General features: G+C 38.4%; 1 protein-coding gene across 3 annotated transcripts in view; it reads left to right on the forward strand.

Annotated features, from left to right (window-relative positions):
• The window catches only part of prkd2 (protein kinase D2), a 64,457-nt gene that overhangs the window by 31,376 nt on the left and 5,620 nt on the right, over positions 1-27,461 (forward strand). For all 3 annotated transcript variants that reach the window (XM_063016338.1, XM_063016339.1, XM_063016340.1), the window contains 10 exons: positions 13,171-13,242; positions 14,947-15,109; positions 17,507-17,618; positions 18,242-18,319; positions 19,803-20,106; positions 20,198-20,250; positions 20,362-20,434; positions 20,540-20,646; positions 25,115-25,276; positions 25,644-25,742. In XM_063016338.1, the coding sequence (XP_062872408.1) occupies positions 13,171-13,242; positions 14,947-15,109; positions 17,507-17,618; positions 18,242-18,319; positions 19,803-20,106; positions 20,198-20,250; positions 20,362-20,434; positions 20,540-20,646; positions 25,115-25,276; positions 25,644-25,742 (1,223 nt within the window). The remainder of the gene's footprint in view (positions 1-13,170; positions 13,243-14,946; positions 15,110-17,506; positions 17,619-18,241; positions 18,320-19,802; positions 20,107-20,197; positions 20,251-20,361; positions 20,435-20,539; positions 20,647-25,114; positions 25,277-25,643; positions 25,743-27,461) is intronic.

The following is a 27,461-nucleotide window of genomic DNA, read 5'->3' on the forward strand; positions in this document are numbered from 1 at the left end:
AAAAAAAATTCCCAGTCTTTACAGACATAAGGTTTGTATATATAAAAACTTGATTTATTAACTTGCTTTGAAGTTTATGTAAACTCCAGAGTAAATGGAACAAGCATCCACATTTGTTAGGATGAACCAGATCAAATAACAGACCAAACAACCAACAGGTATGAATGGCAGTTTACTCTACCATGTATGGCTTTTTAATACTTAAACTCTGGTTTCACAAGGAAAATGCTTTTCAGGTTTTCAGACCTGTTTGATATAATGTTTTTTATATGGGTTATACATTACAAACGCCCATGTTAAACAGTGCTTTTCTAATTTGTTTACTAGTCAAATTAACTTTGGCATTGTGAATGTAGTTTTGTATTTTGTCCACTTCTTTAATAGGGATTAAACTACAAACCTCAAAATTGATCATTTTATAAAATGCAATAAAATAATAAGATGTGAGGGTAATAACCTTAAACATTTGTTAAATTCACAATTAAATAAACAAATTTTTAATCAGTGCCTGAAACATACTTAAAGTTGGGATAGGGCAAAATAAGAGTGAATAGTTGAATATTCAGTATTCTAAGGGCATAATTTTACAACATTTTACAGTAAGCAGGTGTGTTGGTTAGTGAGGGTATCATGATTATGTGTAAAAGAAGCATCCACCAAAGGTTCAGTATTTGCAAGCAAGGTAAGGTCAGTTAATCAGTCTGTGAGAGAATTGTCAATCAATTTCAAAAGAACATTTCTCAATATTACAAATAATGTAGATCTTTCATTTTGTGTATGGCAAGGCCAAAAACCGCTGTTGAATGTGTGTAAACTTCAGGCCATTTAAATCGCATTGCATAAGAAACTGTCATTCTACTGTGATTGAAATAGCCAGTGGACTTGGGAGTACTCTGGAGAAACATTGTCATAACACAGTCCACTGCTTCATTGAAATTCTTTTAGGGGAAATTGCTAAACACTTTGTAAGATCTAAGTATTTGAAAACAGCTGATATTTTACACAAATATTGACCACCAACAAAGCTTCAACGTAACTTCAAAGCTTTAAATATATTTCTTTTTAGCAATTCACTAATCTATAAAAAATTTCCAGTTATTGGCCATTTGTTGTCATATTTTGCAGTCCATAATGTACCACAAATTTTTAGTGATGCTTGACAGGGCTGCAGGGTGCCCAGTCTAGCACTTGGCCATACAGTTGTGCCATGTACAAAAATATGGTCTGGCTTTATGTTACAATATGCATCAACAAGTTCCAGTATGCACATCAAGGAGTAAGAGGCAGTGACATCCACTTTGTAATTTAATTTTTTCTTATTTAATTAAAACTGTTCATTGATTTCTTGAACAACAACCATGCTGTTAACATGCCAAAACCATAACTCTAACTTAGCATGAGGGGATTTCTTTGCTCAGAGCTGAGTTTATAGCTGAACTGTGCTCTCTTTCGGTCCTAAAATCAGGACATTGACATAGATGTCATCTCAATGACATAGGCTGACATTTGACACAATTCTCACTTTTGAAAGTAAATAAACTTCTTTCAAAAAAAAAATGGATGACCTCAAAAATTGCAACTTACATTTTTTATGTCCTTGTACTTTTCTGAACTGTTTTGAGGCTTTAAACTGCCCAAAACCCCCTGAGATTAAACAAGCTCACAGGTCCCATGCTCTGAAACTGGGCGTCCCTATCTTATGAAAATGGTCAGCTTCTCAGCTGATCTCCGAAGGTACAGTGAGTAATATAAGTCATTAAAGTCGTGGTTCCATGAAGCTGCAGCATGTGGTTTTGCATTGTCTTGTTGAATTTCTGAAGTTGTTTGGAAGGCAGCATATGTTGCTTTAAAATCTCAATGTATTTTTCTGCATTAGTGCTGCCATAACAAAAGTGTAAATGACCTTTGCCAAAAGGAACTGACACAGCCATATATTTTGACAGACCATGGCTTTTGAACTTGTTGCTGATAACAGGTTGGAACACACGGCAGACGTCTTTGGTCTGGAGCACACAGCATCCATTTGTTCTAAAAAGATGTGGAACACTGATTAGTCTGACCACAATACACATTTATTTACTGTGTAATGGTACATTCCAGATGCCTCTGAGCTTAGAGAATTTAGTGCCACTTTAAGGCATCTTTCTTGCACAGTAAAGTTTTGAGTGGCATTTGTTAATGTAACTTCATATTGTAGTGCTTGACAAAGGTTTGCCAAAGTAATCCTCTGCCTATATGGTTAGAGCAGCTGTTGATAACCCTGTTGACATCACTTGTTTGTAAATTGCTAAATTGCTCCTGTCCCAACTTTTTGGAATGTGTAAATTAACAAATAAAATTTAGTTGGCCAGACAAAATGTGACATATCATGGGTTCATACTGTCTGCAATGAGATATAAGTAAATAAAATAAAACTGTTTGTTTGTTTATTTTTTTTTGCATTTTCCATAATGTCCCATCTTTTCTTTTTTGATTTGGGGTTGTAATATTGTCACAGAGCACATAACAGTTTTTGGTGAGCAACTGTAATGGTAGGCTTATGTGTTTTGCTGATGTCTACCACCCTGCTGGGACACCAAATTTCAATAAAAATCTGGTTACACTTTTCCCCAATCCTAAATCCACTTATCCTGGGTGGGGGTGACTTTAACTGTGTCTTACATTTTTACTTTTCCATTAAACATTACCTGCTTTTCCATTAAACACGCTCCAAATTAAGTTACCGTAACTTAATACCGTAGCTTCTGATCCTAAGACTTATAAGCAGATAGTTACTCTCCATTCGGAATTTAACTTGATCTTTACAAAACTAGCTGAGCAAGCATTATTTAAATGCAGTAATTTAATAATTCCTTAAATCTGGATTAAAACAACATTACCCAGCCACACATAAATGCTCTCCCACTATGGATACTTAAAAAACATTAGAGCTCACAATTCAGAACTCATTTAGGTTTGTTATCTCCCTCAATATTTGCTCCACCTGTCCTAAAACCTAAAGTTAAAAAAACTAGTGTATTCTAGAAATCTTAATTCCCTTTACCATGATAGACAAATTCTGAGCTATTTTTAATCTTCTTTTGATCTAAAGATTTGCTTTATTTTTAGCCCACAAAACATGTTTTCACAGCGCAACAATACATTGCAGATAAACTTCAAGTCCATTGACTTTTACAATGTATAATACAGTCCTAACTTACATTTCTGAATGCAGCAACATTATTTATTGACAAATTATATTTAAAGTATTTCCATGTGGTCACATTGATCACAGGCATAATTATCTGAATTGCCATATACAGTATACTCACCAAGCACTTTATAAGGTGACTGTAGCGCATCTGTTACCCCTGCATCTGTTACTTTGTACACTTTTTACTTTTCTGTACCCCATGTATCAATCAAAATGGATCCCCACTGACTAGATCTTTGGTTGGTGATCCATTCTTAGCACTGCAATGCAACTTACCTTGTAATGACACGGTAGTCTTTGTTGCCTCCGATGTAGCAGTGTTATACCTTAAAAATCTTGAAAGACCTTAAGTATAAACACAATGCTTATTTTTTAATTTAATACTTCACTTTATTAATTTGTGTTTGATTATTTCTTTTCCCTAATCGATGTAGCTTCTAATCAGCAGGGGATGCTCACAGGCATGATAAATACCTGCTAATAGTAGTCCAAGAAGGGGCAACCCATGAACAACCCACAAGGACAGCTTGTTGTGTAGCCAAGACGATTATTGTAGTAGGACATGAAGGCTATAGCATCTGGCATGGACAAACAGAGGGGCTATTGTGGCTTAAACTGTAGATCAATTTAATAATTTTGGGGCTGCATATGCACTTGCCAGCCAATGTGCCTTATCTCCTGTCCACTGTCAAAAGCACGTACAGTGGGCATACAGACATCAGAACTGCACTTTGGAGACATGGAAGAAGGTGGTCTGGTCCGACAAATCCTGCTTTTTGCAGGATCATATGGAGAGCTGGGCACCAGAATGCATTATAGGACAATCAACTTCTCAAAGTACCAAACTTGGTACCTGCTGGTATTGTCCTTGTACCAGATATGGTAGAACTCTTACATATGTTTGTCCATGCCAGATGCTATAGCCTTCATGCCCTCAACCCACCAACACACTCACCAGCTTCACCCCACTCACCATGGATGAGGTTACACAGCTCCTCTCATCCAGCAATCCCACTACATGCACACTCGACCCTATACCATCCACCATCCTTAAAGACATCTCACAGGACCTAATCCCCTTCATCACACCCATCATCAACAACTCCCTGACATCAGGTGTTGTCCCTACTGCTTTTAAGAAGGCTCAGGTCATTCCCCTTCTTAAGAAACCTACACTACTAGACACTACAGACATTAACAACTACAGACCTGTCTCACTCCTCTCTTTTCTATCCAAAATTCTTGAACGTGCTGTCTATAACCAACTATCTGCGTTTCTTACTCAGAATGACCTCCACGATCCGTACCAGTCTGGCTTCAAGGCAGCGCATTCTACGGAAACAGCACTTTGATTTGATTTGATTTGATTTATTTTATTGTCCCACTAGGGGAAATTTTACTTGGGCCACCCCAAGCTACATATCGTTTATACAGACATACAATGACATACTATACAATACAAACATTGAACATCAAACAACACACATTAAACATACAACATAATAAAATACATTAAAATACCTCCCCTACTCTGCTCACCTGTTGGAATTAAGAATAGTAATGGAAATAGGCACAAAAGAGTTGGAGAGAGTAGCTGTAGCTGTTACTGAGAAGCTGTTACTGAGAAGCTTCATGCAGCCAAACTGTCATCGGTCCTCATTCTTCTTGACCTCTCTGCAGCCTTCGACACAGTGAATCACAGCATTCTCTTGTCCACTCTCTCCAACCTTGGAGTAACAGGTTCAGCATGGCAATGGATGGCCTCCTACCTCGAAGGGCACTCCTACCAAGTGTCATGGAGGGGATCCATATCTCCCCCATGCACTCTCTCAACCGGTGTTCCTCAGGGCTCTGTACTTGGCCCACTTCTTTTCTCTATCTACACCCGCTCTCTGGGTAAGGTCATAGCCTCCCATGGCTTCTCCTACCACTCCTATGCAGATGACACTCAGCTCGTTCTGTCGTTTCCTCCTTCAGACACACAAGTCTCAGCTCGCATCTCAGCATATCTGCGAGATATCTCACAATGGATGTCAGCTCATCATCTGAGACAGAGATGTTGCTCATTCCCGGAGATCAATCTCCAACCCAGGACCTAGTCATTTCTCTTGATGACTCCCTGATCAGACCATCTGATAAGGTAAGAAGCCTTGGTGTTGTCCTGGATAACCAGCTGACCTTCTCTCCTTATATAGCCAACATCAGGAAGATTCGGCCATTTCTCTCCAGGGAAGCTACCCAGATTCTGGTCCAAACAATTGTAATCTCACGGTTGGACTACTGCAACTCCCTCCTGGCAGGAGCTTCCATGTCCACTATTAAACCCTTGCAGCTCATTCAAAATGCAGCTGCCCGTCTGGTTTTTAACCAGCCCAAACACTGCCACATCACCCCACTGCTGTGTTCTCTTCACTGGCTTACTGTAGCTGCATGCATTCAGTTTAAAACACTGATGCTCGCCTACAGATGGCAAGATGGCGCCCACCGTGGCAGACGTCTTTGTACCGTCCTCCTTACTCAAACGCTATTTTTTTGTTTATTTTAGCTTTTTTATTTGTATTAAAAACAAAGTTTAGCTACGCACAAATTAGTAGGTACAGCAGAGAAGCACTACTGGACATCGGTAAAGTTCATCATGAACTTTCATTAAGCATTTCGGACTTCGACTTTCTTTTACATCCACACTCCGCGGAATGTGAGCAGCATGGACCAGCAGCACCGGCGTTGGACGAGCGACGTAGGCGGCGAACAGAGCGGCCAAAACGGAAGCGTGGCAAGAGAGGTGGGCTTCATGCTAGGCTAAAGGCTAGGGCTACACGACCACCGCTACCTAGCCTGTTGCTGGCTAACGTTCGCTCCCTCGAAAACAAGCTGGATGAGCTGAGAACCAGGATAACAACACAACGTGAGATCAGAGACTGCTGTGCTGTTATTCGGACAGAAACCTGGCTTTCGAATAAAACACCGGACTCAGCAATTCATCTGCAGATGCACTCTGTTTACCACTGGGACCGCAACTCCGCATCGGGTAAGAACAAAGGCGGCGGCAGTGTGTGTGTGTACGTGAACAACAGTTGGTGCTCGGATGTACAGATTGTGGAAAAGCACTGTTCAGCCGATTTAGAACTGCTAATGCTGAAGTGTAGACCCTTTTATCTGCCGAGGGAGTTTAACGCAGTGTATATACTCGCTGTTTACATTCCACCACGGGCTAACGCCGCTACAGCACTGGGACTACTGCACGATACAATCAGTAAACAAGAGACTGCACACCCGGACACCATGTTCATCGCAGCCGGCGATTTTAACCATTGCAACCTAAAAAGTGTTCTGCCCAAATATCACCAGCATGTAAGCTTTCCGACGAGGGAGAGGAACGTGCTTGACCAAGTCTACAGCAACGTAAAGGGAGCTTACAGGGCAGTACCACGGCCACACTTCGGACAGTCCGACCACATTTCCATGTTCCTCTACCCTGCATACAGACAACTTCTCAAGCGAGCACCACCAGTGAGTAAAACTGTTAAAGTGTGGAATGAAGAAACTGATCTGGAACTTCAGGACTGTTTTAACAGCACAGACTGGGACGTCTTTAGAACTGCTGCTCTGAGAGAGGACTGTACTGTTGATTTAGAGGAGTATGCTTCTGGAGTAACTGGCTACATCAGCTACTGCACTGAGGCTATTGTTCCCACTAAACACTGCAGGAACTACCCCAACCAAAAACCCTGGATAAAGTTTGTTCCATGATACATGCTCGTTCAGCTGCATTTGTCTCAGGCAACGCAGAGGACTACAAAAGGGCCAGATATGACCTGCGTAGAGCCATCAAAGGGGCCAAGAGACAGTACACACTGAAGCTGGAGGGATATTACATCAATACGGACTCCAGGCGCATGTGGCAAGGTTTGCAACACATCACAGATTACCAGCAGAGGAACATAGACATTACAACCAGCAATCCATCACTAACAGAAGGGTTGAATGAGTTCTACGCGCGCTTTGAGGCCCTCACCATCGAACCACTGCAAGAGGTTCCAACCACAGAGAGCACACAGGATGCTTCACTCATTGTGTCTGTGATGGAGGTGCGCAGGGCGCTTCTGAGAATAAACCCAAGGAAGGCAACTGGTCCAGACAGCATTCCCGGACGTGCACTACAGGTTTGTTCATCAGAGTTGGCGGATATGTTTGCAGACATATTCAACCTGTCTCTTATGCAAGCCTCTGTTCCTTCCTGCTTTAAGACCACCACCATTGTTCCACTCCCAAAGACAAACACAATAACCTGCTTGAATGACTATCGTCCCATTGCGCTCACACCTATCGTAATGAAGTGCTTTGAAAGGATAGTCATGACTCGTATCCAAACAGCTATTCCGGACACATTGGACCCCCTACAGTTTGCTTATCATCAAAACAGATCCACTGATGATGCAATCTGCACAGCCATGCACACAGCCCTTTCACACCTGGAAGGCAAGGACACAGGCTCACCGAAAAGCTCCACACCCTTGGACTGACACCGACCCTCTGTGACTGGATACTAGATTTTCTATCTGACCGATCTCAGTCAGTCAGGATTGGCACTCGAACATCCAGCACAAAGACCATAAACATTGGGACACCTCAAGGCTGCGTGCTGAGCCCTCTTCTGTACTCGCTCTTCACATATGACTGTGTGGCCTCCTGTAACACCACCAGTATTATTAAGTTTGCTGATGACACCACCGTCATTGGTCTTATTACTGGTGAGGATGAGACGGCGTACAGGAAGGAGGTAGCAGATCTTGTGGACTGGTGTCAGAAAAACAACCTTTTATTAAATATCAACAAGACAAAGGAACTGATTTTGGACCCCAGGAGGAGAGGAGAACAGCATACACCTCTGTATATAGGTGGAACAGTGGTGGAGAAGGTGAAAACCTTTAAATTCCTGGGTGTGCACATCAGTGAGGATCTCACCTGGTCCTGCAACACACGCCATATTATCAAGAAGTCACAACAGAGACTGTACTTCCTAAGAAGGCTAAGGAAATTTGGCATGTCAACCAAAATTCTCAGCAACTTTTACAGATGCACAGTCGAAAGTGTCCTTACCAGCTCCATCACAGTCTGGTATGGAAACTGCACTGCAGAGGACAGGAAGGCATTCCAGCGTGTAATAAAAACTGCACAAAGAATTTCTGGAATGTCCTTCCCTGCACTACTGGACATTTATCAGACCAGGGTGGTCAGGAGAGCCCACAACATAATTAAGGACAGCACACACCCCCAAAACAACCTCTTCACTCTTCTGCCATAAGGCAAACGCTTTAGAAGCATTAAGGCCAGAACAACAAGACTGACCAACAGTTTCTACCCACAGGCAGTCAGGCTTGTGAACATTTACATTTTACATTTTCAGCATTTAGCAGACGCTCTTATCCAGAGCGACTTACAGAAGTGCTTCCATAGTGAACATTTCATTCCTTAAGTTTAGATAGACAACAGTCGAAGAACACAACTTTGCTAAACCTGTTAGAACCAAAGTGCCTTTTTTTATTTTTTATTTTTATTTTTATTTTTTTAAATGGAAAAGATTGGAATAAAGTGTTAGTAAATAAGTAAAAATCAGCCTAAGTGTTTAGTGAAAAGGTGTGTTTTTAATCGTTTTTTAAAGACAGCAAGAGACTCAGCTGTTCGGACAGACAGAGGAAGTTCGTTCCACCATTTGGGCGCTAGAACAGAGAACAGCCTTGATGCTTGTCTTCCTTTAGTCCTGGATGGAGGCTCAAGTCGAGCTAGACTAGAGGCTCGGAGGTTGCGTGGTACAGAGCGGGGTTTGATTAGACCCCGAAGGTAGCTTGGGGCTGGTCCATTTTTGGCTTTGTAGGCGAGCGTCAGTGTTTTAAACTGAATGCGTGCAGCTACAGGAAGCCAGTGAAGAGAACGCAGCAGTGGGGTGATGTGGCAGTGTTTAGGTTGGTTAAAGACCAGACGGGCAGCTGCATTTTGAATGAGCTGTAAGGGTTTAATAGTGGCCATGGGAGCTCCTGCCAGGAGGGAGTTGCAGTAGTCCAACCGAGAGATTACAAGTGATTGCACCAGAATCTGGGTAGCTTCTCTGGAGAGAAATGGCCGAATCTTCCTGATGTTGTACAGGAGGAACCGGCACGATCTCGTCATGTTGGCTATATAAGGAGAGAAGGTCAGCTGGTTATCCAGGACAACACCAAGACTTCTTACCTTATCAGATGGTCTAATCTGGAAGTCATCCAGAGAAATGACTAGGTCCTGGGTTGGAGACAGATCTCCAGGAATGAGCAACATCTCTGTCTTGCTGGGATTAAGTTTTAGATGATGAGCTGACATCCATTGTGAGATATCTCGCAGACATGCTGAGATGCGAGCTGAGACTTGCGTGTCTGAAGAAGGAAATGACAGAACAAGCTGAGTGTCATCTGCATAGGAGTGGTAGGAGAAGCCATGGGAGGCTATGACCTTACCCAGAGAGCGGGTGTAGATAGAGAAGAGAAGTGGGCCAAGTACAGAGCCCTGAGGAACACCGGTTGAGAGAGTGCATGGGGTAGATATGGATCCCCTCCATGACACTTGGTAGGAGCGCCCTTCCAGGTAGGAGGCCATCCATTGCCATGCTGAACCTGTTACTCCAAGGTTGGAGAGTGTGGACAAGAGAATGCTGTGAGTCACGGTGTCGAAGGCTGCAGAAAGGTCACGAAGAATAAGAACAGATGACAGTTTGGCTGCTTTGGCTGCATGAAGCTTCTCAGTAACAGCTACAAGTGCTGTTTCTGTAGAATGTGCTGCCTTGAAGCCAGACTGGTACGGATCGTGGAGATCATTCTGAGTAAGAAAGGCAGATAGTTGGTTATAGACAGCACGTTCAAGAATTTTGGATAGAAAAGAGAGGAGTGAGACAGGTCTGTAGTTGTTAATGTCTATAGTGTCTAGTGTAGGTTTCTTAAGAAGGGGAAAGACCTGAGCCTTCTTAAAAGCAGTAGGGACAACACCTGATGTCAGGGAGTTGTTGATGAGAGGTCTTTGAGGATGGTGGATGGTATAGGGTCAAGTGTGCATGTAGTGGGATTGCTGGATGAGAGGAGCTGTGTAACCTCATCCATGGTGAGTGGGGTGAAGCTGGTGAGTGTGTTGGTGGGTTGAGGATCAGTTGAAAGTGGGTCAGTCGGAGACAAGGATTGATTGATTTTGTCAATCTTGTCCATGTGAACAAACATGGACTAACACACACACAACCTACCTCATGATACTTCATAATACAATGCACAACTGTATATCCAATGACTGCTGCTATGCATATTTGCACCTTAAAACAACTTAAACAACTTAAAAGTTACTTAAAATAACTTAAAATGCTGCTATATTCTTAAACATTGAACAATTTTTCTGCACCTTAAACAATTGCTGCTATGTGCCTTTTTTACTACCTTAGTTTACTTTTATCTCTATTTTTACTCATTGTATATAAAAGTTTTTATGGTTTAGATTTATATTTAAAAAGTTTTTATACTAAGTTTTTTATTGTGTTAGTTTAATTTTTGTTTTTATGTATAGTACTTTGACGTTTGGAGGATGAACAAAGTAAGAATTTCATTGTACAGTGTAACTGCTGGTTTTTCTGTGCACATGACAATAAAACTCTTGAATCAAAGCCAAAAATGGACCAGCCCCAAGCTACCTTCGCGGTCTAATCAAACCCTGCTCTGTACCACGCAACCTCCAAGCCACTAGTCTCGCTCGACTTGAGCCCCCACCCAGGACTAAAGGAAGACAAGCATCAAGGCTCTTCTCTGTTCTAGCACCCAAGTGGTGGAATGAACTTCCTCTGTCTGTCCGAACATCTGAGTCTCTTGCTGTCTTTAAAAAACGATTAAAAACCCACCTTTTTACTAAGCACTTAAGCTGACTTGTACTTATCCAACATTTTTCTTCCCTTTCCAAAAAAACAAAAAACAAAAAAAACACACTTTGGTTCTAACAGGTTTCAGCAGATTTGTGTTCTTCGACTGTTGTTTACTAAAACTTGAGAAATGAAATGTTTACTATGGAAGCACTTCTGTAAGTCGCTCTGGACAAGAGCGTCTGCTAAATGCAGAAAATGTAAATGTCTTGGGGAGTTTTGTACTTTTCAACCTTCCTTAATACAGTATATCTTAATGTATTATAAACATAACATCAATTAGTTTCTCATGCTCCAGAATCTTGCTTAATTGTGAGCCTCCTTTTAAATTTACACTATACTTTTTAATGGGGTTTTGGTTAGGATACTAAGATGACCATGGCAAAAGATCGATTTTGTGGCAATCAAACCATTATTTACATTAATTTGGCCATTCTGTAATAACTAGTTGTAATAAGTAGTTGAAATAATATCATCCACCATTTTGGTTTGTCAGACACCAGAAATAACTGTTACTAAAAATGTTATGTTCTTTTTTTGTAGGTAGCAAATAGTTTAAAAAGATACTGTACTGAAATTGTACTGTACCGTACTGAAATTTACCAAATTTTATGTATGATGCTGGCAAGCTCGAAGTCTGAACAGCTTTTAGCATGGCAGGGTAAAATCTAGTCTAGTTGTCGTGGTGCAAAGACACTAATCTCTTACACCAGACTATTAAACTAATACAAAAAACTATTAAAGAAAAAGAAAAAAGACTGTTTCAGTTAAAAGAGAAAAAAGCTCCATACTTTATTTCAGATATGATCATAACTGGGCATCAATCCAAAGAATATGCAAGGTACAGCTCAGAGAATACTTATTTTATATCTTTTTCTACGCTGGAAGGTCAATCACCCCACCTTTTTGTATCTTGTTAATCAATTTGAATACCATTATATCCATAAAACAAAATCTAAAGAAAATAAAGGTTTATTTGTCACATACATAGTCATACATAGTACAACTGGCAGTGAAATGCTTTTGTGACTGCTCGGCCATAGTAATTACAAAATAGACAAAATATATGTTTATACAAAAAATATAGAAATATACATTTCTACATATATAAAATGTAGAAAGTGTAGAAAATTTGAAAATTTTAAATTAAGAAAATAACTCAAAGATATATTTAAAAAAATATAAGCAATTTAAAGTGAACCAGGTGTGTAAAAGTGACAAAGTAGTGCACAAACTGAAACTGTTATGTACCAAGTGTTTAAGAATATAGTATAATGACTAGAAAGTGGCTAGCAGACACACATTTAGACACAGGTAAAAAGGTAACTAAACTGTCAATTTTAAACTCTCCAGTCCATCCAAGCTTTTTTGCTTAGATAGAGAAATTGTTTGCCTTTTTAACTGTCAAATATTGCAGTGTTTGATCCAGACAACAGCCCTGTATTTCTTCAGGCTTATGATGGATAAAATGTGTTTGTTGTCTATTTTTATTATGCATCTTTCTTTATATACATTGCTTTACATACTGGTGGTTTACTAAATAGTGGAAATACCACAAAAATAAAGAGTAGAATGCCTTTATTTGTTATATATACATATACAGATGTACAGTACATTACAACAAAATTCTTACTTCACATATCCCAGCTTGTTTGGAGGTTGGGGTCAGAGCGCAGAGTCAGACATTGTACGGCGACCCTATTGACACACACAAGCCCAGTCTCTACCAGTTCCATTAAAGGAAATGCACAGCTGTCAAAATTACTATTCCCATTTTATGTTCAACAACAGTGTTTAGTCACCTTTGTACAGAGCTAATAACTGGGCAGCTAATGAATTCAAAGTATTTATATTTGGTAAGGTTTAGACAAGGTGAAGTTTAAAATAGCACACATTCTTAAACATGTTTAAACATCCTTTAATATGAGCTAATTTAGAGGTGTTTGCATGTCACATCCATTTACGGCAAGATTCCGGTTGAGACTCAATTAATCAAGTAATTGTATTATGTTTCAGTGACTAAATATTTTTGTTGTGTGTGTTTCCTCTCATTTAGACTGTAAATTTAACTGTCACAAAAGGTGTGCATACAAAGTGCCCAATGACTGTCTTGGAGAAACTATAGAAGGTAAGAACTGGTAGTATATTGCATTAATGTGTAGATTACATAAAGAGTTTTATAAATGATAGGTATACTTGTCACATTATATGCTTTCAGATCATACAGAATCTAATATAATGCAGGAAGAACAAGGAACCTTAATAATATAGAAAACTGCAAAATAGATTTTATACAGCCCCATTGGAGGAATATTTAAGCATGGAATATATTTTAAAATTCTGAAATTTAACTAGGCCACCCCAAAACTGTAATTTTGTTTCTTTTGAGCCATTTAAATGTGGACTTACTGTTATACCTCAGATTATGGTTTTGTTGCACAATTCAGTTGCACTTAAGCTTCAGGTTACATTCTGGTGACTGGACATTCTTCTTTAAGATTTTTTATTAAAAAAATTAACTAATAATTTAATCATTTATGGACAATTGCCCAGCCCTGAAAAAGCAAAACACCATTTTTACTGTTGTTATAATGTTCTTTTAATTTAAGTCAAGCCTTTGTTTGTATTGGTTAGCTGTGACGTTTGGCTTACAAATATTTTATAGATAGAAGTTTCTGCCCTTTAATGTGCTTTAAAGATAAAATCATGAATTTTTAAATTTTGTAGCATTTGGAATTACAGAAAAATACATTTTGATCTGATCAATGATTCACAATGTTGATAAACTAAGTTTAGAATTTTTTTTTTTTTTTTTTTTTTTTTTTTTTTTTTTTTTTTTTTTTTTTTTTTTTTTTTTTACTAGGCCACTACAAAACCTTGCATAACCCATTTAACTTGAATGAATTGGCCTTTTACTTCAAAGTTGCGAGAGGCTGCGAGAGCATGTCCTGTGCACATCCCTTTTCATGTCACACCACAGATTTTCAATCGGATTCAGGTTTGTGCTCTGGCTCTGCACTGGAGATGTCTTTCACAACAACTTTGATGTTCTTTAGGTATGTGCTTTGGGTCATTGTTCTGCTGAAAGCTGAAATTCATCCATAGCTTTTTAGCAGAGTCCCTAAGCTCTTGTGCCAATTGACTAATATTTGGCCTGATCATTATTCCTTCTACGTCCCAGTTCAAGCTGAAGAAAAACGACCCAAATCATGATGCTTGCACCACAATGCGTCACTGTGAGATCTGTTTGATATTTTGTAAGCTATTTGCAGACTGTAGGCTTTGCTGTAAGATGCAACTGGGTTAATGCCAGGAAAATCCTACTAAAACAACTTAACTTTATATGGGGTTACTTTAGTTAATGATACTGACAACTATTTAACATGGGTTTAAATGTGATAGGTTTATTCTGAACACAGTCACGTCCCCAATTATACAAGGGCGTGCGCATTTATGTAACCACATTAGTTTAGCTTTTTAGTTTTTTTTCCACTTCTAAATGGTTATTTTTTTCCAATTCACATTTTTACAATTTATAGGTCAAAAACCTGCCATTTAAACAGGAATGTGTAGATGTTTTATATCCACTTACTTATGCACTCATTGAACACTGTAGGAAGACTGGACTTGTATTGCACTGGCAATTTTATAAGCTACACCTATCATATGTAAGAAGCAACAGATGAATGAGAGAAATGAAGTGAAAAGTGGATGTATGTTTCTACTTTACATATACATGGCTTGTAATCTGTCCAAATAGGCATTTATTTTGTATTGGTTTTGTAGGTTTTTATTTTCCTTAATTGTCTCTCTTAATGATCTTGTCCTGCAGATATATTGAGTCCATCTATGGACACTGATGTGTCTATGGATTACAGTAGTGAGTATTCAGACTCCGAGAGGTCTTCCCTAATAGATGATTCAGATGAGGCCTGCAGCATCCCTGGCTCTTTCTCCCCTGATAACAGTCAAGACAGAGTCAGTGGGGACCAGAGGTATACACATACAAACATATTGAAATAAAACCAGTTGTGTCGTAGTCTTGTTTGAAGTACAGTCATACCTCGTAACTCGACTTACCCTAATCTAGAAATCTTTAAAACTCAACGTTTTCCTTAAACTCGACTTGCATACAAGAACTTGTTTGACTCATGTAGGCCGCACTGCGTAGCAAATAAAGGGGTGAGCAATGTAAACAAAGGGGTTAGTGTTAGGGCACATTCACATGAGAAGCGTTTTGTGCTTTGCTGATCGTGAGCCTCGGCACAAATCGCTGCTTTGCTCAACGCTATGGCCCAAAACATAACTTTAGGCTATATCAGAACTATCTTGAAAGACAAGAAAAAGTTAGATGGTAGGCTTTAAACATTAAACTAGCCAGCACAGTCTGGTTTGGAATAATCTGAACAGAGTGGTGAAAACAAAGCAGCCAACATGACTTTTGCAACAAATTTGGGGGAACTTTCTGAACCACAATAGGTTTCTGTTGTAGAAAGAATGCCAAACGATTGCTTGGATTGTATTCAAGCACAAATACTTTAAATACGTTTATGCTTAATGCCATAAATGTGGCTAATTTGCCTTGTTAAATTTGTGCCACACATGGTGCTTGTACCTTAAGTAAAAATATTCCACTTTGCAATTCCTCTTGTTTACAGGTTTTTTGGTGTAACAGTTTGCATGTTGTTACATTCACTAACTTTGCAACTTGGTTAAATGACAGTTGGAGAGAACTTATGAGCAGTAATAATTAAGAGCCATTCTTTTAATATAACCCCAAATCAGAAAAAGTTGGGACAGTATGGAAAATGCAAATAATAAAAAACACACTGAGTTTCTTACATTTACTTTGACTTTTATTTGATTGCAGACAGAATGAACTTGAGATATTTCATGTTTTGTCTGGTCAACTTTATTTTATTTATTAATAAACATCCATTCCTGCATTTCAGGCCTGCAACACATTCCAAAAAAAGTTGGGACGGGGACAATTTAGGGCTAGTAATGAGGTGAAAAAACTAAATAATGATGTGATTGCAAACAGGTGATGTCAACAGGTGATTGTTATCATGGTTTGGTACAAAAGCAGCATCCAGGAAAGGCTGAGTCTTTGATGAGCAAAGATGACAAGACGATCTCCAGTTTGTCAACAAATGCATGAGAAAATTACTGAAATGTTTAAAAACAATGCAGACAAAACATGAAATATCTTGGGTTTAAACTGTCTGCAATCAAATAAAAGTCAAAGTTAATGTAAGGAACACTGCATTTTTATTTTATTTACATTTTCTATAATGCTCCAACTTTTTCTGATTTTGGGTTGTACATTAAGTAACATTAAGCTTTTTCTACCGATAAGTTTAACAAATTTAAATATGAAACAGTGAGGAAAATCCAGATAACACAGATACATGCAGATGCTTTCAGAGTGGATTTTATGGTTATTCCACACAAAGGCATATTTGTCTCGTATTCGCACTTTGACGTTTTACCACACCGCTCAAGCCGAACGCTTAACAAAGCAGCAGTCGCACACACGTTTAATATAAGGGAAATGTTGAGTTTAGTGGGTACAAATTACTGGAGATTCCAAAAGTGTTTAAAATTATCAACTCGCTTGTTTGATTAAGATCCTCTTGCTATTGTAGTAAACAATAAAAGCTCTGTGATTTGTGGCGCTTGTTTACCATCATGCTCTATAGCATGTCTTAAGCATATTGCAGAAAATTTTTGTCTATGACCTTTAGTCATACTGCTTTAGTCATACTGTCCCTAGAAACATAAGCATATGTTTTTTCCAGATTGGTATTTAGATCCGCAGCTTGGTTCTAGTGCTTTTTTTGTTTTTATTTGATGTATTTATTAATTTATATTTTACAGTCTACACAAGCAGTTCTCAACCTTTTTTCTCTTAGAACCTGTGTTAAAAAAAAAATCTTCGACCCCCTTAACACATTATTATTCTCATGCTTTCAGCAAAAAACATTTTTTAGCCTTTTGCTAAATATTTTACACAGGCCTACAAAAATTTGGCAACGCTTCAGTTATCTGTGTGACGAAAGCTGCTGCAGACGACTGATTATTCTGTTCATATGAGGAGAGATCTTTGATAAAGCAAGCTGCATGTCAGCCTCAGTGCTCTGTCTCAGCCCTCTATTTAGTTTTGATATCTGTCGCTGCTAAAAACAATTACACATTTTTGTAAATCCTTTTTCCAGATTCATATAAAACCATTGGATTTGCTGTATGCTAATAGCCTATTGATCATGTGATTATTTTAACTCTTAATAAAATGCAACAGGGCCTTGGCCCCTGGTTGAGAACCACTGGCATTAAATAAACAAAATGCTGTGTATATATACAAACATTGTTGTGTATTTGTATTTTCTTAGTGCCAATATTCCCCTGATGAGAGTAGTGCAGTCAGTGAGACAAACCACACGTCGCTCCAGTACTGCTATTAAAGAGGGCTGGATGGTCCACTACAGCAACAAGGACACCCTGGTATACTTTCAAGCTAATTTCTTTCATGATGATTTTCTGTTACTATATTTTTAAAATAAGCAAAATCCTAATTAAGCAAGTACAACTCCAAATCTCCAAAAAGTTGGAAAAGAATGGAAAATGCAAAAAAATGCAGTGTATCCTATTACCTTTTACTTCATTGCAGACAGTATTAACATTTGAGTTTTTCTATTTGCATTTTCCATACTGTTCCAACTTTTTTTTTTTCTGATTTGGGGTTGTAAAAAAACTGACTTAACATTATTGCAACCAACCGTTTGCATGATATTTGTTCTCTTTGTTTATTTGCTTTTAAATTGTATAGGTGTAAGAGAGACAATCGGGGGGGATTGTGCCTATCAACACTTTGTTTCTGACTGTCCCTAAGAACATCTTTGTATGCTGTTGATTGGTTGCATACATGTCTGTGAACAATAAAAGTTTTTTTTTTCGATAGAAATAGAAATATTATATTTTTTCCCCAACACACACATAAATATGTTTGTATGTATGTGTGTGTCTGTGTGTGTAGTGTGTATCAGAGAGCTGGTGCAGCTCTCTTCATTTATTGATGCATTAAGTGCTTGTTGACCTATGACCCCCTCACCTCTCATTCCCAACAGAGGAAGCGACATTACTGGCGTTTGGACTGCAAGTGCATTATCCTTTTCCAGAATGACACTACCAATAAATACTACAAGGTAAATATTTTAAATTACATTTCTGTACCTGCTTTTTCCCACTTTAATATTTTAATAATCCAGCTATTTATGAATGAATGAATGAATTAATTAATGCCCTTATTGTCATTGTATATTATATATCCATGGAAACAAATTATTCACATTACATAAACTGTGAAATAGCCATACACAGTCAAATTGACACCAACGTTTTTTTGTCCTCACACATATCCAAAAATTATTAATAATATCTAAAAATATATAGGTGCTACAAGGCTTTACATGATTTAAGGCAGTTGTATTGCACATATGGTAAAAAAATAGCAGTGGTATTGCATATAAGTAAAAAGTTGCTGCACATGTAACACATTTACATTTTCATTTACATTAACACAATGTAAATTCAATGAAATTTCATTTACACAAAATATTTTTTTTTATTACATTACCAACATAAACTATTGCACTAATAGCATGTATTGCAAACACTTTGCACTTTGATGTACTTTGCACTTGTATTGTAATTATGCTGAAGTAGAAGGTGTACGCGGGCAGTATTTGTTCGGTTCCGCCATGGCACTGGTGAAAACTTATTTTGTGCATGTCTTTGAAACCCTGTATCACCTTCCGGATGGAGGCAGCGAAGAGAAAAAGATTGTGTCCATGGTGAGTTGCATCCTTCAGAATCTGGCTATGTTCAGGCAACAAGTTCTGAAGCTGTCCTTCATGTGGGCAGGAACCCACTGCTATTGTTCGGGCAATGTGTATGGCCTTCTGGGGAGCTTTTGAATCTGCTGCTGTACAGTTGGCATACCATGCTTTAATAAAGTATGTCAGTATGCTCTCCACAGAGTAGTGATAGGAGGTCACCAAACTATCTGCAGCCAGGTTGTTTTTCTAAGAAAATAAAGACACTTTTGAGCTGCAGTTGTGTTTGTGGTCCAGATGAGGTCCTCTGTTATGTGGATTTCCAGAAACTTAAAGATGAAGACTATTTCCACTTTTTTCTTAATTAGATCCTCGCTACTGGTTATGTTTTATGCCATTCTAAAGTTATTAGTTATTTCTTTCTAAACATTGCGGTTCTTCAGGGAAAGGTAGCGGCAACCTGGTGAAAATGTTTAGCTATGTGTTAGTGAAGGATATGGCTGTGGCAGTGAGAGACATCATAAACGAGTGAGGTAGGCCTGAGTGAGCGTGATAAGGGTAATGAAAATTGGTACAGGGACATACACAGACAATGGTGTTGTGATGAGATGTATGTGCGTACCCGCTCACATGCATCATTGCAATTTTGAAAAAAAAAGATTGGTCAATGTGTATCTTTAGAACAGTGCTTAATTTCCTCTGTGCTATGCTTAGTCCATATGTTTAGTCTTTGTTAATGGATTCTCTTGTTTCAGCTTTGTTTCATACTTTGGTATGTTCTGACCTGCCCAAAGGTGAAATTTTTATACTATGTGCTTGATGAATAATTTATTTCATAATTTTTTCTTTCTAGGAAATACCTCTTTCTGAAATTCTAGAAGTATGCCCGGCTGGTGATTTCAGCCTGCTGACTAGTGGTGCCAGCCCACACTGTTTTGAGATAGTTACTGGCACCATGCGCTACTTTGTTGGTGAGGATTCAAACCTTGTAGCATCCCAGTTACTGGGTGCATCAGGGCTTACCTCATCAAATAGTGTGACCACCAATAGTGATGTGGGACGTGAAGTTGCTGAAGCTTGGAAGAGTGCCATACGCCAGGCCCTAATGCCTGTCATATTCCAGGACAATCCACTACCTGAAGGCAGCACTCCACATAGTAAGGAAACATGTGGGTTTCAAAATGGCCAGTATTTCAAACTTGTGTGCTTTAGTTTTAGAGTTTAATGTTTCAAATGTGTATTTCACAGGGCAGGCGTCTGTCAGTATTTCCGTGTCAAACAGTCAGGTTCAGGAGAATGTGGTAAGTACATGTGCTCTTTCTGTAAAATAGCAATTTATTTTAAAAGAAGATAATGTTAAATAGAGTGCTGATATAAAAGAGGATGCTAAATATAATTGACATTTGCTGTAGGACATTGGCATGATATATCAGATTTTTGCTGATGAAGTGCTGGGTTCTGGCCAGTTTGGAGTGGTATATGGCGGTATTTACAAACATTTTGTCAATTTCAAAATTATGCTTATAAATATAGTTTAATCTAGTCAACTGATAAAAAAGATTATTTTTAAAAATTATTATCTATGAACAGGTAAGCACAGGAAAACAGGACGGGATGTGGCAGTAAAGGTGATTGATAAGCTACGCTTTCCAACTAAACAAGAGAGTCAGCTGAGAAATGAGGTGGCTATACTTCAGGTAACAATCAAAAAGAACTTTGCATATATCATAACTTACTGAATACAAATAAGGGCGGTGCGGTGGCTCAGTGGTTAGCTCTGTCGCCTCACAGCAGGAAGGTCCTGGGTTTGATCCCCAGGTGGGGCGGTCCGGGTCCTTTCTGTGTGGAGTTTGCATGTTCTCTCCGTGTCTGCATGGGTTTCCTCCGGGGGCTCCGGTTTCCTCCCACAGTCCATGCAAGTGAGGTGAATTGGAGATACAAAATTGTCCATGACTGTGCTTGACTTCAGACTTGTGAACTGATGAATCTTGTGTAACGAGTAACTACCGCTTCTGTCATGGATGTAACCAAAATGTGTAAAACATGAAGTTAAAATCCTAATAAATAAATAAATACTGAATACAAATATATGTAAAGGTTTTATATGACGCAAAACGTAATATTCAGAAGAAAACAACCATGCATTTACTCCTAAAAATAATTTAAAAGATGACCTTGCCCTATCACAGCACGTTTCAACTTTGCCTCAGGCCATCTCAGATCAGCTTGAACCCAGGAAAGTCGATAGCCGTTGAGAATGTTGTTCAGGTATGGCTTTCATTTTGTATAGTTTTAACTTGCATTTGTAAACACAACGATTTATTGCTCTTACTGACATGGGATTTCCGAAGTATTTCTAAGCCAATGGGGTTACATGTATTACAGAAGCATGTTCATTTTTAATGCAGTGCCATTTGAGGGACTGAATGTGTAATATTGGTTTTTGACCCTGTATGCACAGAATTTTCTGTGGATTCTCAAAATATTTTAATTAAAAATATTTAAGATGTCTGACAATTTGATTACACTGTTTTTCTAAGACTGGTAAGACCTCACTTAATTGTAAACTACTGGGCCTTTTATACCCAATCATAAAAGCATAATCTGTAAGAATTACCAAAACAGGTGTTATATAGCCTTATTGCCCCTGTCCCAACTTTTTAAAAATGTTTTGCTACCATCAAATTAGAAATAAGCTTATATTTTGAATAATCAAGTTTATTAGGGTTGTTCGCTATTCAGTATGTTCACACCACCCCTCTATGGCTGTTCTAGTATTTAGGGGTTGCCAGAGCAGATCATTCTGGTCTACATCCATGATTTGGCACAGTTTTTACCCTGGGTGCCCTTCCTGGCGCAACCCTTCTTATTTTAACAAGCTCTAAGCCCAAGCCTATGGACACGCACTTCTTTTATCCATCCTTTCTCCCATTCTCTCCCTTTTATCAAAAACACACTATACAATCTATACACTATACTCTATACAAACCTATACACTTACAATCATATATCTTACCAACAGTATTCAACCCTCCACAAACTCTACCACTACTGAGCTGCAATGGCACTTGTATTTTTTCTTGCAAGAAGACAAAGGGAAACCAAATATGTAGTTACTATATACAGTTAGTCATATCTATGTCCCACTTTGCTATCAAATCAAGCATATTATTACATCTGTTAATGCAGCTGTATCTATTAATAACCTGCCATAATTACTCACTATTAGAGCCTAAATAGCTGACACACCGAATTAAACAAATGAAGTATATGTTTCTTAGATTATGTTTCAAAAAGGCTAAAAGGGAAAGGACATGATCTATGTTATTATAACCACACATGTGTTCTTAAACTTACATCATAAATATCAGCAGACTGAATTGGGTGTGTTTCAGGTTGCAAGGAGAAATAACTAAACTAATTATAAAAGTGCCCTGACTAGAAAGTATTCAGACCTTTTCAGATTTTTAGCATTCTTTTTTGTGTCGTGGATTTAATTTTCAGTAGATATAACTGGAATTTTAACCCATAAATCTGCACTTCATCACCCATAATGACAAGTTTTTGAAAATTAATTAAAATAAAAAATAAAATCTCTCGCCGCTCAGGTGGCGCAGCGGTAAAAGACACGCGCTGCAACCAGAGCTGGATTTTCGAAGGAGCGTCGTTTCGAATCCAGCTCTGCCTTCACGGTCAAGGCTAGGCGGCTATGGACAACGATTGGCCTGTTGTCCGGGTGGGGGGCGGGACTTGAGACCGTAGGGGATGCTCTCTCAGGAACGGGGCGGTTGCACCCTCTGCTGGCTGGTTGGTGGCGCCTGTATGGAGACGGGAGGGGGTGTGGCGGAGTGTGTGATCCTCAGTGCACAGTACTCTGCCACGCTACACTCGTCAAGTGTGGGTGATAAGACGGTCGATTGGCTGTGCACGTTTCGGAGGAGGCGTGGAACGGCCTCGTCAGCCCCAATCGGGAGCAGGAATCCGCACTAATGAGAGGATGATAGATGGGACGAAATTGGACGTGCTAAATTTAAAGAAAAAAAAAAAAAAAAAAACGCTTTTTTGGTAGCAATTACAGTTGCATGTCTTTTTGGATACTTTTTTTTAAGGTTTTTGCTGGATTTGGGCTTTTTAACCCATTCTTTTAGATCCTCTCAAACTCTTTAGGATGAAATGGTTAGCATTCGTGACCTGTCATCTTAAGGTCTTTTCACAGATGCTTGATAGGGTTTAAATCTGAGCTTTGGCTTTGGGGTCTTCCTTATACTCTTGAATACCTTTTTGCCTGGATGTCTGTTTTGGATGCCAGACTGCCAACTCTAAAAGATTCAGAATTGTGTGGGATAGTTTGTGGAGTCTGTGGGTAGAGTTGTATGTCTGATGTATTGGACAAAAGGTAGGAAACACCCTGGACAGATTACCAGTCTATCACAGGACACACACAATTAGGACAATTTTAGTAGCTCTAGTTGGCCTGACTGCATGTTTGTGGACTTGTGGGTGGAAACTGGAGCATCCGGAAGAAGCCCTCACTGACACAGGGAGAACATTCAAACTTCACACGAAAAGGACCCTGGCCACCCTTGGTGGGGAATCAAACCCAGGCCATTCTTGCTGTGGAGCGACAACGCTACCCACTGCACCACTGTGTCACGTAAATTCTAGACACATTTCAATGATAAATAAAGTAAACAGGATGCACCTGACCACAATCTGGAGTGCCACAATGAATACTAAATACTGAATACTTTTATTTTAAATTGAATGTCTGTAGCACACACACAAAAATTGGGACAGGCCAAAATAATAATAAAAACTTTATAGAATTTTGAAGTTACAGTGTTTTGAAACATTTCACAATAAGCAGGCAAATTTGCAACAGGTAAGAATCGTGACTGGGTATAAAGCAGGATCCACTAAAGTCTAAGTCATTGCAAGTAATGATGGGTCATGGTCAATTCAAATTTATTTGTATAGCGCTTTTTACAATAGACATTGTCTCAGAGCAACTTTACAGGATCCAGGACCAACAGACCAAAAACCCCTGTTCAGCAAGCCAAGGGCGACAGTGGCAAGGATAAACTGCCTTAAAATTACAGGAAGAAATTGTACATTATATTAATGAAAAAGATTCCGAGAAATCTCAGTCTGTGTATAGCAAGGCCAGAAACCACTGTTGAATAAGCATGACCTTCGAGCCCTCAAATAGCACTGCATGAGAAACTGTCATGATACTGTAATAAATTTAGTCACATTGACTGTGGAGTACTTTGAAAAACCATTGTCACTTACTACAGTCAGCGCTGTGTCAAGAAATGCAAACTGAAACTATTACACAAAGAGAAAGCCAAACCAAAATGAAACACTGCCAAGTTCTCTGCCAAGTTGAGCTCGAGCTCATCTCAGACAGTGGAGACATGTACTGTGTTTGGATAAGTCCACGTTTTACCTTGTTTTTGGATAAAAACAGACATTGAGTTCTCTATGCTAAAAATAAAAAGGACAATCCAGACTGTTATCAGCGAAAGGTGCAAAAGCCAACATCTGTGATGGCATGAAGGTGCATCAGTGTCAAAGGCATGGGTGTCTTGCATATGTGTGAAGAAATTGTTGACACAGGTGTATATTGGGATTTTAAAAACACTAATGCTGCCAAACAGGTGACAGAAATCCACAACACAATAAATTCATTGTATACACTTGTGTAATAGCTAAAGGACATTCTACCAGCACCTATCAGTCTGAGGTGCATATTTCCAGTCTTACCACTTGAGTTGCTGCCACAAACACCCCAGCAAGATGATCCAAGTCTGAATGGGTCCGGTGTTTATGGCCCATTAAAATCCATCAAATGCATCCATAATTAAACAGTACTTAACTTCTACCTTAGTCGTCCCATATGTGAGTTTAATAAGCTTAATATACCTAGCATGTTGAGAATTGCTCTGGCATGTAAACTTTTAGACATTTGTTAAAAGGTTATAGACTTTTATATTAAAGCTTGGCAACAGAGTGCTACAGAGAGCTTTGCTATTTTAAGGATACTGCTCTCTGTAATCAGTAAATTTTAAAAAATGGAACTTGAAGTGGAGACTTGTTTTTTTTCTGATTCTCTTAATCACTTTTTTCCTGTTTTTTTGTTTATTATAATAACTCTTTCCATAGAGTTTGCGCCACTTGGGCATAGTGAATTTGGAATGTATGTTTGAAACTCCTGAGAAGGTGTTTGTTGTAATGGAAAAGCTTCATGGAGACATGCTGGAGATGATCCTCTCCAGTGAGAAGGGACGATTGCCTGAGAGGCTCACAAAGTTTCTTATCACACAGGTCAGTAGTTATGAGAGAAGAAAACTTCAATACTGTCTTATTAATACCGCCTTAAAAATTAGATCAGAGTTTATATCAGTTTTAGTGTATATATATGAATGTGTATACCTAATTATCCACACATGACAGTGGGGTTTGTACACTATTTGTTAACGGTCATTCTATTAACATTTGCCAGCTGTGTTAGCATGATCTATTAAATCAGATTCATACACTGACTGTTAAGTGATTATTATGTTTCTAACTGTCTATCTTGCTACAGTGTAATTGTATGTTTGATACAGATGGAAAAAATTTAAAAATCTAAAGCATTTTTCTACATGTGTTTCTGTTGCTGTTTACCCTTCTGGCTCTTTATCTATTGCAGATTCTGGCTGCTCTAAGGCACCTCCACTTCAAGAATATTGTGCATTGTGACTTGAAGCCTGAGAATGTATTGCTGTCCTCAGCAGAACCCTTTCCACAGGTAAAGACAGCATGACAGACAAAAAAGTAAATCCTAAACACTGGCATAACCTTAATGTAGTAATTTGTTATATGCTTTTTATTTGTTTATTTATTATAAAAAATATACTTTAAACTATTTCATATTTTGTGTGATTGAGAATTTGAATGTTTATTTGCTACAGTTGCAATTGGGAATATTAAACTGCACAAGGAAAATAATTTATTCCTATTTTGCAGAGCTAGATTTTGCTTTGAATTAAGCTTTTATTCAGTGGCTAAGAAGTAAAATAGATTTAACACATCCACACCCAAAGAACACAGATATGTGCATATAATTTGTACATGTCCAACTATTTAAAAATTCTGGTTAGCTGTTTTAAGTGGTTATGGTTTATAATGCCTTTAAAATTATGTACGTTTTATGTAGTTATGTTTAACTGTCAGGTTAACCAGAATATTGTTATACATACTGAGAAAAGATAATTCTCAAGTACTGGATTTTCAAAAATGTGCCCTGGGTAGAGGATTGGTATAAAGAAATGCTAAGTATAATGTCTCTAAAAAATTACATGAAAATATTTAAGGATTTATATATGTGTGCATGGGTGTTTATTTTCAATAATGTACTTATGGTTGTAAACATGGTAAATCTGTACCATTTTCACCAACATGGAACCATAGTAAAAAAAAAATAATCGCAATCACACTAATTAGCAAATTAACAACAAAAATGGAAAACTTGTTTAATACTGCCATGTCAAAATTCAAAACTCCTACAAAATTGTGAACAAGGCAAAAAAAACTGGACTTTTTAAGCATCAAACCCACCATTCACTGGCTAATTAAAATTATGTGGGCATTGACAAGGTGGGGACAGGTGAATCAAATTTTGTTCTTTGTTTTAAACTGAATGCAGGTTGCAATAAATTGTGCCATGATGTTTTGCACTTAATATTTGGGAAACCAATAATATTGGCCATGGTGAGAAATTAAGTAGCTGTCACAAAAGCTGAGAGAGGAGATAATTTAATTGCACCAAAAGTGCATAAGAAGATTTTGAAGACATTTTGAAACTTTAGAGACACCAATGGGAGCATTGTAAGGAAGTTCTGAACTCATGGCACAGCAGCAGTCCTGCCCAGCCATGGGAGAAAGCCTAGCATTTTGCTCAGAGGCCTTAGCAATCTCATCAGGACAGTGAAGAAAAATACTTTTAGGATGGCCTAATGAAGGCTGGGACAAATGTGTCAGTGGCAAGTATAAGATCAGTTAAGGAGTTTATGGCCAGATTAAATAATGCACACCACTCTAAACCGTGAAGCACAGGAAGGGTCAGTTGGAATAAATACGCATTTGGATAGGCCTGCAACACAGGTTCTAGGACATGGTAAATCTGTACTATTTTCACCAACATGGAACCATAGTAAAAAAAAAATAATCGCAATCACACTAATTAGCAAATTAACAACAAAAATGGAAAACTTGTTTAATACTGCCATGTCAAAATTCAAAACTCCTACAAAATTGCCAAAATTGTGAACAAGGCAAAAAAAACTGGACTTTTTAAGCATCAAACCCACCATTCACTGGCTAATTAAAATTATGTGGGCATTGACAAGGTGGGGACAGGTGAATCAAATTTTGTTCTTTGTTTTAAACTGAATGCAGGTTGCAATAAATTGTGCCATGATGTTTTGCACTTAATATTTGGGAAACCAATAATATTGGCCATGGTGAG

Source organism: Trichomycterus rosablanca, chromosome 20 (assembly GCF_030014385.1).
Source record: "Trichomycterus rosablanca isolate fTriRos1 chromosome 20, fTriRos1.hap1, whole genome shotgun sequence".
In the NCBI taxonomy this organism is placed as follows: Eukaryota; Metazoa; Chordata; class Actinopteri; order Siluriformes; family Trichomycteridae; genus Trichomycterus; species Trichomycterus rosablanca.